Below are 16,860 nucleotides of genomic sequence, written 5' to 3' on the forward strand. Positions count from 1 at the left end.
TATTATTACAACGCCAACGCTTTTGGGAAGATGCTTTGCCATTTGATTGAAAAAATAATTTAAGGGATTATAATACCCTTTACTCTGAAAGGGTTTAGTAAAGGAAGTACATTTAATGTTGACGTATTCACAAATTAAATTTTTCTATCTAACGTTAAGGTATATTACGGCAATATATAAAATAGTGGAAACGCACATAAGTGTTGTTTTGAATGAATGGTGTTATTTAAAAAAAAACAACTATGTTTCCTTCACCTTCAGGGTAAGCAACTCTCCACCGGAAGAGACGGCACAGCGGCTGAGAGTTGAAAGGTTATCAACGTCAAATCAAGCTAGCTGGTGAAGAAGCTTGTCCCATTGAGAATAAAAATGTCAAGTGCAGAGGAGGAATCAGAGATTCCTATTCCATGTGTGCTAATCACAAGCTGTGACGGTGGTTTTAAAGAAGAAGAGCTGATTAAACGTAAGTTTAGCTGAGCTCAACGTCCACAATTAGGCAAACAGGCTAACGCTGTGCAAAGCTAACTTACTATTAGCACAACAGGTGACGTGATATCGCGTGTATATTGTTAATACTGGTCGACAACTAATGTTAAGCTGTTCGCGGTTACCAAGCGAGTTAGTGATTTAACGTTATTGATTTAGTGGGCCATGAATATAAGCCACATATATCAAAGTCTAAAGGAGGTTACAATCAAGTTGTTAAGCCCAGCTAACTAACGTAATGTTTCTCTTTTTATCTGTGTTTTATAACGAATGTTTTCGTTCCCCAGAGATCCTCAGTTCAAAGGCTATTCCCGAGCCGATCAAACGAGAAGAAACGGTAGCCTGGTATCCATGGACCATCAACAACAAATATTATACAGCGGATGTGAGGCTATGCGTTGTGCCAAGCACTTTTCAAATGTCATCGGAGATCGCCCAATCCATGCAGGCTTTTATCGCTTATTTTGACAGTACAGTGGTACGTGACTTAAAAATATGCTGTAGTTTGAGAATCTCAACAATGATCCACTGTGTGATATATTTAGAATATCTGTTGCATGGGCTTCGCAGAAAGATGGTCTGGAAAAGCTACATCCTTGGATACCAGTAGTGGAGGATCTTGCTCCAGAAGTGCTAATTCTGGTGTGTGATAGAGTCTGTGAAAATGGTTAGTTCCCCGGCTGTTAATGATGTTTGTTAGCTTGCATAAAGCACTTGAATACAATATTGAAGTGTATAATATGGCATCTGACATTTATTTTCAAGGGGTCACCAGACATGAAGCCCAACAATGGTGTCTGTCTCATGCCTTCGAACTTGTGGAGCTCAATCCACAGGAGTTGCCGGACGAGGATGGTGAGTGTTACAGAAAGCAGAAATTTAAATGGCACTGCATATTTTCATTATTTGTATAATGCATTGTTTTCTACCCATTTACACAGTCTATGTTGCTTGAACAGATGACTTTCCAGAATCCACAGGAGTAAAAAGAATTGTGCAGGCTCTCAATGCCAACGTGTGGACCAGTGTGGAGATGAAGGACGGTGGGATGACATCAATAATACATTTGCCTATTGTATTTAATTTAGCTTTGTGTATGAATTGTATGTGACAGAGTATACATCTCCCTGATAGGACACAATCAGGGCTTTGGTCTGATGAGCAGTTTAGTGGCTGCCAGACACAACAACCCACGCAGCTGTCAAGATCCACAGGTCAGTGGCAATTTATTTGTAATAATTTAATCCTTACTTAAATCGTAACTGAATTTACAGTTTTGTTGATATGTTCATATTTATCTTGCCATCCACCCATTTCCCTTTTAGATAGGATTTCAAATGTGCCTGTGTTAGATGAGTATGCTAACCATAGCTCTATGTCTGTAGCAGTCTTCCAGTTTGCCAATAGAGGGCTCGCGTGTTAGTGAGGAGACTAACCATACAGAAACTAGTGCGAACACAGAGACACAGGGGGACACAGTTGTTGGTAAGTTAATTACCCCCAACTTTTTTATTGACAATAACGGATAAACAATGAATACCCAAAACAAAAATAATATCCCGATGATTGGAAGCAACATTTAATGTTCACTTGTGTTTATTCATTCAGATGCAATGACTGATTTGGACATTCGGGAACTCGCTAATCTCACAGCTGGAGATGCAGATGTGGATAACTTTGAACGTCTTTTTACTAAATTAAAAGAGATGAAAGGTAATTTGGGAATGAAAAGGGAGCGCACAACTTAGTCAGCAAAAACTGTGTGTTGGCAACTCGCTTTGATTGTTGGTCAAGTTACAGATTGATGATGACTGATGTCATTTGGTTTTCTGATTTTTATCCTGCAGACAAAGCTTCTTCCTTACCTCATGAGGAGAGAAAGGTTCATGCAGAGAAGGTAAGAAACTGTACAAGACTGAATGCCATTCTCATAAAACTCATAAAAAAATCTTCATATTAAAAATGTGTCATATCATGAAATCATTCGTAGCCTCAATGTTTCTCAGTAAATTAAGTATTTACACTGAATCTGCTTTGCAGGTAGCAAAAGCGTTTTGGACGGCCATTGGTGGTGATGACGATGAGATAGACGGGTTATCATCGGGAGAGGAAAGCTAAAAGCACGAACCTGTAACTCAGTCCCTATTCTCCTGGTCCGCGTCCCTTTCTGCAGCACCCACATGATCCAGCACTCATGGACTTGCTTGTTTCACCTGGAAAGTACAAAAGCTAGCTGATGGTACAGTTGGCATAGTCCTATTAAGACACTTTTGATAATTAAATTGAAATAATTGTGATGCTGGGAAATTGTGAGAAGCATTTGCGTATTTGAATTGGGGAGATTAGTGACCCCCCCCCTCCCCCCTGGGGGGCTTGCTATGAGCCCTGAGTAAAACTCAAAACATGGTGGTGCGGGTGGAAAAACAAAAGTAACGTGGTCTTCAATTTAAGTCCATTATACAATGGTACACTTGTCACATACATTAGCAAGTGACATAATGTGCCTTATCCCTGTGTTGTACGACGTTTAATGCATAAAGACTTCATTTTATATGCTCCTTTGTGTTATTTTACTAAAGTTTCATGCACTACAAAGACATTCAGGCCATGTACTGCTTATTAAAGGTATGCAAACCTGAAAATAAAAACACATACGCTGCAATGGATAATCTCTGCAGTAAATAGTGATCAATTATGGTACTGTATTGGCCAGTATAGTGGAGTGTTAGATGTATTGGGTCTTTACATTCATGGAGGAGCAGAATTAAAAACAGTTTACGACTTCCCAGTCCAACAAAATACCGCCATGAACTACAGCCTTACAAGTTGCCCTTTGTCAAACTGTAAGGGGATTCAACCAAAGAACATTACAGGACAGTATTGGACTGCATTCATTTATATGGATTTCATTTTTAATTGTAATAATCATGGTCTTAAAATCACAATTGATAACAAAAAGACTTGAAATAATTTTACTTGGATGCAATTCCCTACATTTTCATCAATAACAAGGTCCTTTGATATAATATTGGGCTACGTGGGGAAAAAAAATCCAGAAACAAGTAATGAAATACAGAACTAGCAACTATACCCAACACACTGTAGTACACATAATTTCCATTTAGTACCTTGTAAGTGTTTTAAATAGATTACATGGTGATTGTCTTCCATAAGTTCAGGATAAACATGGCGCCTTCATAGACAATGATAGCGAGCATATAACACATGCCTTATATCGTAGCATGGTACATGTAATATATAGTATTTACTAGACAAGCCATACCAGATCTAAAGCATTACACTAATCAACACAATCAATTTTAAGTGCATCATTTACCCACAAGGAGCAGAAAGTTCTGTTGCCAAACAGTCGGTAGGTAATGTGACAAGATTTGCATTTATGTTTCTCCCCGAAATGACCGATGGTTGAGCCACTGCCATGATTACCACTAGTCAGTACCCTTCATACTAAAGTCACACGGGGCCCTGAATTCAACCTGTTCATACTTTGTCCCTATGAAAATAATAGCTGTTACAGTAGTTCTATGTGACACTCACAATGACCCACATTTAAAAAGCCTGCCTTTAATGATCAATAATGAGTCTTTTTGTGAATATACTCACGCCAGAGGTCAGTTGGGTCAAATGTTTCAAGCACTGCACGACTACGAGAAGTCACAAGCTATAAATATTTATGTACAATCATTTTGAGGCAATAAAAAAAATATATTCCCATGCAGGACAGTATGCAAAAATAACTTAGAAAATGTCTCTTTCACTGAGCAAAATAGTTTTCATAAAAGTGTTCTTCTCAAGAAACAATGGTGCTAATGTCTATATTCAGTTTAAAATTGATCAAATACAAATTACATGTTCAATCATAATTGACATATATATATATATATATATATATACACACACACACCCACCGGCCACTTTATTAGGTACACCTATCCAACTGCTCGTTAACACTTAATTTCTAAGCAGCCAATCACATGGCAGCAACTCAGTGCATTTAGGCATGTAGACATTGTCAAGACAATCTCCTGCAGTTCAAACCGAGCATCAGTATGGGGAAGAAAGGTGATTTGAGTGACTTTGAACGTGGCATGATTGTTGGTGCCAGAAGGGCTGGTCTGAGTATTTCAGAAACTGCTAATCTACTGGGATTTTCACGCACAACCATCTCTAGGGTTTACAGAGAATGGTCCGAAAAAGAAAAAACATCCAGTGAGCGGCAGTTCTGTGGGCGGAAATGCCTTGTTGATGCCAGAGGTCAGAGGAGAATGGCCAGACTGGTTCGAGCTGATAGAAGGGCAACAGTGACTCAAATAACCACCCGTTACAACCAAGGTGGGCATAAGAGCATCTCTGAACGCACAGTACGTCGAACTTTGAGGCAGATGGGCTACAGCAGCAGAAGACCACACCGGGTGCCACTCCTTTCAGCTAAGAACAGGAAACTGAGGCTACAATTTGCACAAGCTCATCGAAATTGGACAATAGAAGATTGGAAAAACGTTGCCTGGTCTGATGAGTCTCGATTTCTGCTGCGACATTCGGATGGTAGGGTCAGAATTTGGCGTCTACAACATGAAAGCATGGATCCATCCTGCCTTGTATCAACGGTTCAGGCTGGTGGTGGTGGTGTCATGGTGTGGGGAATATTTTCTTGGCACTCTTTGGGCCCCTTGGTACCAATTGAGCATCGTTGCAACGCCACAGCCTACCTGAGTATTGTTGCTGACCATGTCCATCCCTTTATGACCACAATGTACCCAACTTCTGATGGCTACTTTCAGCAGGATAATGCGCCATGTCATAAAGCTGGAATCATCTCAGACTGGTTACTTGAACATGACAATGAGTTCGCTGTACTCAAATGGCCTCCACAATCACCAGATCTCAATCCAATAGAGCATCTTTGGGATGTGGTGGAACGGGAGATTCGCATCATGGATGTGCAGCCGACAAATCTGCGGCAACTGTGTGATGCCATCATGTCAATATGGACCAAACTCCCTGAGGAATGCTTCCAGCACCTTGTTGAATCTATGCCACGAAGAATTGAGGCAGTTCTGAAGGCAAAAGGGGGTCCAACCCGTTACTAGCATGGGGTACCTAATAAAGTGGCCGGTGAGTGTATATATATATATATATATATATATAAATGGGGATAGTACGTTGTACTTATTAGTAACAAATATATATATAGTTTATTTTATTATTACTTGGAATTTGTCATTAATTTATGGTTTAGTTGATAAATAAGCCTCCTAATGCCAAAGGGTGGTACAAGGACACTAAATGTGTCAACATACGAGCTAATTCACAGAATCAAAACGGTTTTGAAATATGTTAAAAGTTGACTAACCTGTAACTGACCATTTCAATCAAACAAATTTAAATATTCTTTGTAAAAAAAACGTTCCATGTCTGAATGAATATAGAAGGAAAAATGATTAACATGTTGAAACCTATTGCAAATACCCTGTGGCTGCCTGTTTAACAAATGAAAAACAAAACAATGTACAAGTCCTAAATAACCATCAAACGGAGACACTAAATGGTACTGAGGAAAGTGCTATGGATGGGAGTTGAAATGTTAAAGACAGCCAGGGAGGAGAGGGATCTTTCGATTTGATGGCTTGCATCTTATCACTAGGGGATGCTTGACTTTTCCTATGTGCATATGTGGTTGTGTTTATGTGGACGGGAAGGGGAAGAGGATTTTTTGGGAAGCACGTGCTGCTCCTAGGACACACTGGAGCAGTGGATGCTGGGAGAGCCCATCTGTGTGAGAACCTTGTCCAGCCACTGCAAAGGGCCATTGAGATGCAGTTCTATCCAGCAGGGGGTGCTGGTCACCGTCTGACGTCTGCAGGGTACAAAGAAGAAGGAGGGAAGCAGTTTGTCATTGCTAGAGCTTTTCACACTACTTCAGAGTACAACACATTTTACCAAGTCATTTTTCATTGCAAGCCACCATTAACAAGGATACTTTTCTGTGTTTAATTACACACCGTCAGGTGGAGCCACTGCATTCAAAACTTAGAAGAAAATTCACAAATGCACGTGTGTATAAACCATCCAGTCAAAAGAGGCCAATGAGTGGATTGATAAGCAGGTTTGAAGTGTCACTAGTTCCTGTATGGTCCCCGGTCGCAGAATGAGCCAACTTGGCCCTCAAAGCACAGAGTGGAGCCGGCCAATCTAACATTAAATATTGACCCGGGGAAACAAGCGACCCCTCTCGGTTTGGAGTGATGGACGTGACTTGATTTAGTTTAGCACATACTGAGGAGGCAGCAGGATATCCTAGTGTTCTCTTTATACCACCAATATTGTATTTGTTTAAATTGACATCAATGACTACGCTCCATCTCGGAGTCCAAGGCTGAATTTGCTCCCACTACATCCCTATCTGTTGTTCTTCCCCCAAATGTTTTGAGTGAGATTGTGATTTTGTTTTTGATTGTAATCAGTGCAAAGATACAGTCTGCCTGTCTTTATTAGAAACAAACTGAAGCCAACTCTACAGGCCTTTTCTGAAGACATTTAAGTTTTGATCAAAGATGGTTTTCCTCCATGGTCTTTTAACACCAGTGGGAATCCCCTTTGCAGAGGGTGTCAGAAATGTGTTCACCTCCCACTTCACATTCCCCTAACCGACACATGCCTGGCGCATTCTTCCTGTTACTCAACTCTCTCTTGCCGACTCACACTAGCACCCTCCCCCAGTAACCCACATATCATATTTGTCTCAGTAAATCACAATAATTTTAACATTAACTGGTTGAACTTCATTGTCGTACACCCTTTGCCACATTTTATGCTTAAAACCTTTATACAAACACACATCATGTTATGACATCATGTTCATGTCAGAAACACATTTAATGGAACATGTATTTCTAATCGTCTCAATTAGTTTGAAATGTATTCCTTTACCTGTACTCGGCTCCCCAACCCTTGACAAAACTCATGCGAATGGTGCACATTCTAGTGAGCTGGTAGACGGCCTCAAAGCCCCGATTGACTGACTGCGCAAGGAGAGCAGCAAACTCCTGGTTGTTGAAGATCTTCAGGTTGCAGCCTGCAAAAAAATAAATGTTTTATTATCATGAGTAGCACTGAGGACAAAGTAGATTTCAGTATATATTTATTTTACCCCTGCTGGCTTCATGCATGTGTGTCGCCTCTGATGCTAACCTGGAGGTATTTTGCAGACAGTGGCCGGATGCCAGCCGTAGCGCTGGTTGCAGTTAGGACTCTGAACAAAGATGGCACTGTCACTGAGACACTCTGCGAACACCTCACCTCCGATGTAGTACAACCTCACGCCCCGCCCTGAAAAGGGAAAAGAGACAATTGTGATCCAGATACCAGCTGACTATGGCAAGTATAACAGTCAGCTTGGATCAGAGCTTATGAAATAAAATCTGTACCTATGTGTCTGCGTGTGAGCTCTACCGCTGAGTTGCGGTTGACGTTGGACAGCAAGCCCAGGCAGAAGCGTTCAGAGTTGGAAGGGTCTGTGAATCCGTCAACAGTGAGGGAAGGCTGGGAGGCGTGGAAGGTCTCTCCTACACGTTGGTTCAGCTCATAGTAGGAGATCGAGCACCAGAAGGCAGACTCGCAGTATGTCACAGGTTGTAAGTCTGCGTGAGCGACGGGTGGGGGTTGAATGGAGAGACATTAGCTGAGATGCAAGTTTCAGTTAGGTCGATGAGAAAACTCATTTAGAAAAACATGGGAACGGGTACTGCTTTGTTAAACAACCATTTGATTGTGAAAATGCACTCCGCTGAGGAAGTTTGCCTTTGATTTCCTTTCAAAAGCTCTTTCCCATGACCCCCAGCTAGGAATGGCCATGACATGACGTACATTTTTTTCCTCCTCATCTTTTTAACAATGACCTCCTGGTGGCTTTCCACATAGATAGGATTCCCTGGCAACCGGATATCATTATTGCATTACCTTGAGCTGCCTGTTGCTGGCCCATCCACACACACACACACACACACACACACACACACACACACACACACACACACACACACACACACACACACACACACACACACACACACACACACACACACACACACACACACACACACACACACACACACACACACACACACACACACACACACACGGACAGACCAAAGACAAAGGCTCCATTCATACCACACTACTCCGTTACTGCCCCGAGGCCAACCCTCCCAGACGTAGACCTTTGCTCCTGTAAATTGCTCATAAAAAACAGGAAGTCTTTCATTATCCGACGATAGGGTCCGAGAACAGAGGATGCCGATTTGGTGGAAAGATTGCAAAAACCCCTGTGGCACATTTTTTATATTTGGCTATATAAATGCAATTTAATTGACAAAACAATTAATAAGATATTAGTCACTTCTGGTTTACTCAGAAAAAGTGTAATGTAGTGAATTAATGACTGCAAAAAATAACGTGTTAATTCAAGTTGGCACAACTTCGTTGACTTCAGGTGAGCGTTGAGCCCGGAAACAAAACCACCGCGTGGTGCAGTCAGTTAGACAGGAGAGCGAGACGGTAGTTGAAGATGGAGAGAGCTTTTTGCATTGGAAGTAAAACAAACAAAGGCGCGACATACAGCGGAGAGGAATTCCTCCACTTGTAAACAGAAGGGGGATGAGTGGCAAACGGACCACTGCTAAGCTTAGCTAGCTGCTAGAAGACCAGTCTGCAGAAGACCACCACTGTGTCCCTAAACGTCCTCAGGAATCAGGAACATTTATTGCCAAAATATGTTGGACATACAAGAAATTTGACATGGCGGTTGGTGCATCACATCCAACAGTAAGACAATGGACAAGCCAAAGAGATTGTAGCCGACCGATCTCACCCCGGACAAAAACTGTTTGTGCCCCTTCCATCTGGCAGGAGACTGAGGTCCATCAGGACTAAGACCTCCCACCACACTAACAGTTTCTTCCCTGCAAATCACCAGAGCCCACTGACTGACTCGATCATCCCATCGGTCACTTTCTTCACACTCCACATGTAAACACTTGTCACTTTCACTGTTTGTTGGTGCACTTTATTTTTAACTTTTTTAACTCTTATTCCGTTATTTTTAAACTAACCCAAAGCCTTAGATTACTAACCCATGGCATTATATTTTATTCCTTGCACTATACTTGCACTATGTTGTCTTGTTGTCCATTGTCTGCTGTCATGCACCAGCAGTAAAGTCAAATTCATTGTATGTCTGAGATATTATGGTAATAAATGTTTCCTGATTCCTGAATAAGACAGGTAACACAGTGCAAGAAAATGGCATGTTCAATTTACAAATTAACTCTATGGTATAAAATAAAATAAAGTTAAAAATTGTTGGCACTTCAAACACAGCCGTGAAATGGAGCCTTGAGAGCCACTCAAATTGCACGAGGACAGCAGGAAGAGTCGCTAGTTCAACATCTACCACCCAGTGGAATTCTGCTTCCAAGAAGATCACATGTTGCAGATGAAGGGATTACTCGTTACTTGTAAGCTCTAGTCTTTAGATGAAAAACAAACTTTCTATTACGATAATTGAAGTTCAAATTTTGCGATTAATTAGTTAATTCTTTTAAATCTATTGACAGCCATAGTCAGTTTTAAAGTGCCATGTCTGTGTAAAACATTAAGTCTACAAACCAGATAAGTGCACATTGTAAATTATATGCTCTTTAAGTAGTAGACCACCCTTTTGGTTTTTACTTACCAAGACTGTTTGTGGGTGACACAGGATTGGGTGACAGGCTGGGTGAACCTGGAATAAGAGTGGCAATACAAGTTTGGTTTTTATTATCCAGATAAGGGATAATTAGAATAGTACGGGCTTGAATTGTGTGTACTTTGATGTGACTCACCTGTGTCCATGCTGTGGTTGAGGTGGTGATCATTTGTCTCACCATCCTCACTCAGGTACCCTGGCGGAGGAGTTTCTAAAACATCCAAACACAGACACACTCGTATCATTATTTCAGAAAGTTTGTCATGTTTTCAATTGCTGAAACAGGATTTTGATAATGAATGAATGCTTTATTTACAGCTATTTGTCAGTAAGCAGCCCCAGCCACGCATGAACATTAGAGGCAAATATCAATGAAACCAGCATTCTCATACAGTCAATTTCACCTTTGTCTGAAATGTTCTAACACAAACACAGTCCTTTCCAAATTAAAAACACAACCAAAAAGAAAAATCCATCATGAGAACAAAAGCCATAAATAATTTTTCTCACCAGGAATATAGTTACTCTGGGGCTCAATGCCAGCGGGAAAGTTGGTATTCTCTGGGATGGATGGGCTGTAGTCATCCAACGGGGGAAACTCCGCGGGGATATCTGAATGGCGTGGTACCAGAACAGGAGGTAAAGCTGGAGACACACGGATACTTTCATTAAATACAAGTTCTGCTCTGTATACACTGTGGCAAAAGCATTATTCTAAATACAGTCATTTGGATCATGTAGCAATTAACTGCACCCACTTGGCGTCTCCACCCTCTGGTAGTGGTAGGGGTTGACGCAGACTTCATCCTTCTTCGTGTGGAAGGCAAACTCACAGTGGTCGACAGCCCTCAGCTCATGGTGGGACTGCAGGTCTGGCCAGCGCCACAAGCGACAGTAGATGACATGAGGAAGACCTTTCCTGTGAGAGACCTGAAGACGGCCATCTAAAGACCTGAAAGACACCACCAAAAAGGCTGTAGTGGTACATACAGTTTCAATCAATTACACTTTGCTCCATGCTTTGGCTTTTGTTAAGATACAACTTTTAACATATTTGCTAGATCGATGTTGATTAACATTTACCAAAGGCAAAACATCCAGAATATGCTTTTTATTTACTGTATCAAAATAAAGTATTCATAAAAGAGCGTGTATTGTGCCAACCTATCCCTCAGTCCTTCCCACACACTGGCACCAGTTAGGGAACAATAATGACCCCAAACACTAAATACTCATTTCGGGAAACAAACAAAATGTACTGTCACACAAGAAAAATTTGGCTTTTATTATTATTATGCCATACAGTCAAACTACAGAAATAAAATTGTGATTGCATAAAATGAGAGTTCGGCCATAAATATGTTAATGTTAAGATCATATTTACTTGCCATAAAACCCAAGTGACTAAAAACAAAAAGGAGGGACTGTAACAAAACCTGTGTATCTCCCCTCACATAGATCCAGTGAGGTGATGGCACTTCTCACCTCTGAACTCAACAACAGTTAAGCTCATTTTTGAGCTGTCGGACTAGAAACACATGGATCTCATTCTTAACCATGGCTTGACCTTCCTGGGAAGTACGTCAGAGAGGACTTGGCGTTCGAGGCAAACAATTTAAAGCTAGCTTGGTGCTAGTTTCAAGGTGACCAACTTACAGCATCTAACTCAATTATCATAATTTCTAAAACGTGCACGCACACACGTACAAAAGAGAAGGATTGAGGATCATCATCCAGCATTGCCTCCTGCATAGAGGGTGTCTTTTTCTTTGGGTCAGCTGAGGTCAACCTTCCTATGCTTCACCTGAGATTGGCCAAGGCTGGTGTCCGGTCTTTGACATGATCACCACTTTTGGACTGAGACAACGCTTTTATTCACCAGAAATAACAACAATAGAGAAGCAACCCAGGGATCTCAAAACAATACTTCCTATCTTTCAACCTTCCCGAGTGGGGGGGAAAAAACACTTGCTGTTAAAGACTTTGGTCTCACGGCCAACATCAGCCAGATTTTACGAAGATAGACAATAAAAAAAAGTGTGTACTGCCAAGTTTCTACATATACATGAAGAATGGTAACAACACAGTTTAGCTGCTAGCCTGGTGTTTTCACTATGCATAACGCACACAGATTCTCTGCATCCCCAACAAGTAGCCAGACAGCTGTTTTTCTGTAGACCTCCCGGCTCTAAACCCCCAGAGGTTGAACCACAATCCAAACAGTGGCCCACGCCATCCCTAGAGCAAAGTACCCAAGAACTGAGAGAAGGTTTTTACCACACACAAACTCGACCTCGTTTGTAGTAGCGTTTCTGGGTATCCCATATGGGGAATCCCAAACTGAGCCCTTGTTCCAACTCTCCCAGAGTACACACTCTCTAGTCTAAACATCCTCTGAGTCACAGAACTGTTTGCCAAACCACCCCTTCTGACATTCACCACACGTGTGAACTGTGGACACATTTGTTTGTGTAGCACTGAATGTGCCGCAGGCAGCATTCATGTCAACAGGTGAAATGTGCTTAAAGACATTCTTTTTAAAGTTGCTCAGGCAATTTGAGAGACCCTGGTTGCACAATAATGTTGCTTGAATTGGTAGTATAGGATAACGCTGGTCTAGCGGTTATGCTGACTTTGCAAACTAATTATCGTTATGTGACGACCTTCATTAATGTGGGGGTAATGGCCCAAATCGCATCAAATTTAAATGTCATCCGCTTACATTTAACGTTATTTCAGTAAGTAAGTTATTACATGAAACGTTTCAGTAATTGAGACTCTTATAAAGTCCATTGTTACCGGTTTTAATAACAATGTAAAATGTAACGTTAGCCTGAAAAGCAAGTTCGCTTATTAGATTGTTACCATGTAGCATTGGGTTAGCTTAAATGTAGCTGCTAAAGCTAACCCTGCAGATAACACCTTCAATTATGTTTTGGTAAATGGACCTGCCGACATTGACATTGATAAGCCAGAAGAAAAAAGTGGCTAGACAAACAAAATCACAACGCTTCTAATTTTAGCATAATTAACTAGCAAGCTACTTAGCCAACATAAGCTAACGTTAGCAAACTACGATGGCAGCTAACGGCAGTTAGCGGTTTGTGTTGTTACCTGGGTATGGTTATGCATTTCGTGTGGACATTCTGTGTTGTGATGGCTTTTTCCAACTCGTCCAACTGTCCCGTCTTTTTCAACTTCTTCACAAGACTTTTGACAGCCTTCTCGCACCATTTCTCCTCTTGCCCGTTCTGCTCTCCCTTCTTCCAGCCAAGAAGCCTCTTCACGATTGGAGGTGTAAACGGTAATATGGACATTTTTACCCGCTTTTCAGCTTACCCGGTCGACAATTAGCTACAGCACACTGATTTGGTTCCCAGAATTGCTAACATTACTTAACAGTTTCCCACAGCAAAAGTAAGTTAGCCAGTTAGCTTCGCTGGATAAAGTCCCAGGCGGACGAGTGGCTGGCTGGTCGCTGCCTGCGGACTCAGCGGCGGCGGCGGCTCGCGTCGCAGGTCAACTCCGATCGTCCGAGTGGTGGAGCAGCTCCTCCGTCTGCCGGGCTGTCCGCTGCCCCTCCTCCTCCTCCTGCTCCTGCTCCTCACTCCGCTAGTCTGTCCTCCACTTGCATCAAGTGACAGTGTAAAGAGGACAATAACTATTTTTCTACCTAAAATAATACCAGCACCTATTTAAACATTTTCAGTAAACTCCTTTACTTTCAGTAAACTAACGTTAATTGAACATTAAATTAACTAAAGTGTGAAGCTGTGATTCGAGCACTCATTGATTAACTACATTGGCACTATTGGATTATGGTAATATCATTTGATGGCCTCGAAAGGAATGTGTCCTCTTAACTTGCATGATTTAAACTCAAAACTCAAAGTCAAACACAGGAGTCAATAGATGGAAAATTTGTTTTCTATCAGAGAAATGCCATCAATGAAAAGTGATCCAATCCTTGCATTTACTGGGTCCATGAATAGAAGACCCCTAAAGAGTAATCCCTTTCATCCTGTCATAAAAGCGATTTGATTTCACCACTGATGCATCTTTCCAGAAATGGACGAGGGAGGTGACTTTGATATCAGTTGTAGCCTATTTCGGGTTTAAGGGTGTTATTAATAAGTGCATCTCATGGCCGACGCCTCCAGTAAACATCAGTGTTCCTGTGCTATAAATATCTCCATCCAGAACCAGCCCTCTTTCCTTCTCTCTATATATAAACTCTATCAATGACTGCTACCTATTTTTAACAAAGTATTCGGCATTGTCTCCTTTAAATAAATATTTAAGCAAAATTGGCAGTGTCACTTGAAAATATTATACACTTGGACACTTGGCTCTTGGTAGAACAGTTAGATATTATGTCAAGAAATGTCAGGAATAAAAAGTTAAAACATATGTCAGAAATAAAAAGTCATGAAAGATAATGTAAAGAAATGTCATCATAAAGTCACATTATATTATGTTGAATAATGGCTCAATAGTTTTTATGTCCAAAAGTATTACCTATTCATATCAATAATCACAAGTAGGGAAGCATCCACCAATTATTTTCATTATGGATTAAATATTTTTTATATAGTGTCAGCAGACCATATAATAATCAATAAGTTTGACCGAATTTCCAGTCAGATGCAATTCAATTCAACTGAATATACTTTATTAACATCATAATACATTTCCCGCCCACTGGCCTTCCTGTGTGGAGTCTGCATGTTCTCCCCGTATCTGCATGGGTTCTCTCCGGGTACTCCGGCTTCCTCCCACAGTCCAAAGACATGCTCTGGGGATTAGGTTGATTGGGATCTCTAAATTGCCCTTAGGTGTGTGCACGTGAGTGTGAATGGTTGTTTGTCTCCGTGTTAGCCCTGCGATCCACGGTGCACACTGTCTCTCGCCCCAAATTGGCTGGGATTGACTCCAGCCCCCCGCGTCCCAGTGTGCAGGATAAACGGTTGGAAGAGTGGATGGATGGATGGATAATACATTTGATATATTAATTTGGAATAGTCTGTATGGAATAATGCTGACACATTGATACAATCTGTCAGTCAGGCAACTGACAATAAAAAGTTATTTCGTATGACTCTTTTCTTCCTTATGTTCTCTGATGCTTCAGGGCCATCACCTTTTACTGGCGGAGGACACAAGCTGGACAGCTGGCGTAAGTGCGTGTGTGTGTGTGTGTGTGTCTGTGAGTGAGAGAGAGCGAGAGAAAGAAAGAGAGAAATGGGGGCCTTGCATTTGTCTGACTGCAGGGCAGATGGGCCACAGCAAACAGGAGAAGAATCATTTTGGACAAAAAGCACGACATCTGTGAATAAGCAATGACTGCAGACAATCTGATGGATAACAATAGCATTGTGATTGACCACTCAGGAGCTATGTGGGAAACAAGCAGGATATGGTGAAGAGGCTTGATCAGCTGGGCTGCTGTCACAACATTACTTAGACAAGGATGGAGTGGCAATTAGAGTAAATATGCCTTTTGTGTGTCCATATTGTTAAATTGAACTAACGTTTTAAGTGTTATGAGGTTACCAAAATCTTAAATAAAGTTTAAAAATGACTTTGAACACAAGTCTTCATCCAGTTGGTATCAGAGTTCTGCTAACAGCACAATCTCTATAGATAAATGATAGCTTACAGAACCGTATGATTAAAAGAAATTGGAGCTCCACAAACCAGTAATTGCCTCAGCAGCTAATTGCAGTGTGTTAGAACCAGACGTGGCTGTTCTGCACAGCGCCAAACGGGTGGAGTCCAGTTCTCCCTGCAATTTCTGCCTCCTTTTTAAGCTCCTTTTACAATGCAAGTGATATCTTGCACCCATCAATCTCTCCGCAGACAGTGGCACCTCTGAAACAGGTACAGTACATAACTCCCTCCCTCTTGATTGAACCAAAACACCCTCAAACGCTTCAGACCCGTGCAGGAAATACACTTTCACACATTCCTCTTTTTTTCTCCTGCATTTGTCGCACAGGTTAATGCCGGTGTGATTCGTTAATCTTCTCACATATTGGTTTTGTCTGATGATTTCATCACTAGACACTCATTGAACCAAAATACCAAGTGACATCTGGGGAAATATTGGCAGAGTATGTGAAATAAAAGCCATTCATTGACAACATAACAGTAACATTTACACATTACATCATAAGAGGGTGAGAATTAATCTGTTGTCAGATATTATTATTGGATTGCCAACATTCCCAAATGTATTATTACCAGGAACCAATCATCACTTACCCAAATGTTTGTATTCTAAAGGATCTATAAAGCAATGGATTATTAACCAATAACATGGCCTATTGTTAATGCCTTTTGCCTAGATAGTGAGATAGTGAGACTTGCTATTAACATTTACACCCTGTGTGCATGCAATGTTGTTCTGCAATGATTTTACATTATTATCTAGAATATTTCTGATATATTTAGCAAAATTGCAAGTTAATCTGTGACATGTATTTTACACTGGCTGAAATACAAGGTTTAGCAAAATAGATACCATATTGTCCCCTACTGGCTAAAAGCTAGTATTACATCATTTAACCGTCATAGATCTATCTATCTATCTATCTATCTATCTATCT

At 41.1% G+C, this 16,860-nt stretch overlaps 2 protein-coding genes across 3 annotated transcripts; one reads left to right on the plus strand and one right to left on the minus strand.

Moving 5' to 3' along the window:
* Positions 1–276: 276 nt before the first annotated feature.
* Positions 277–3,097, plus strand: aagab (alpha and gamma adaptin binding protein). 2 transcript variants are annotated; one of them, XM_037451740.2, is made up of 10 exons: positions 277–463; positions 774–964; positions 1,057–1,153; positions 1,252–1,341; positions 1,446–1,529; positions 1,621–1,700; positions 1,875–1,971; positions 2,095–2,199; positions 2,334–2,383; positions 2,527–3,097. In XM_037451740.2, exons 1-10 carry the CDS (start codon positions 370–372, stop codon positions 2,602–2,604), a joined length of 966 nt encoding a protein of 321 aa, XP_037307637.2. In that variant the 5' UTR covers positions 277–369; the 3' UTR covers positions 2,605–3,097. The 2 variants fall into 2 exon arrangements, with proteins under 2 accessions (XP_037307637.2, XP_037307636.2); XM_037451739.2 differs by having other exon boundaries at positions 1,872–1,971; positions 2,527–2,856.
* A 564-nt stretch (positions 3,098–3,661) lies between these two features.
* Positions 3,662–13,833, minus strand: smad3b (SMAD family member 3b). The gene is made up of 9 exons (XM_037451738.2): positions 13,367–13,833; positions 11,011–11,204; positions 10,763–10,897; positions 10,389–10,463; positions 10,241–10,288; positions 7,935–8,147; positions 7,699–7,836; positions 7,438–7,582; positions 3,662–6,364 (listed from the first exon to the last, which is right to left on the minus strand). The coding sequence occupies exons 1-9, from the start codon at positions 13,567–13,569 to the stop codon at positions 6,241–6,243; spliced, it is 1,275 nt and encodes a 424-aa protein (XP_037307635.1). The 5' UTR covers positions 13,570–13,833; the 3' UTR covers positions 3,662–6,240.
* Positions 13,834–16,860: the final 3,027 nt, after the last annotated feature.

This window comes from Pungitius pungitius, chromosome 6 (genome assembly GCF_949316345.1).
Source record: "Pungitius pungitius chromosome 6, fPunPun2.1, whole genome shotgun sequence".
Classification (NCBI taxonomy): Eukaryota; Metazoa; Chordata; class Actinopteri; order Perciformes; family Gasterosteidae; genus Pungitius; species Pungitius pungitius.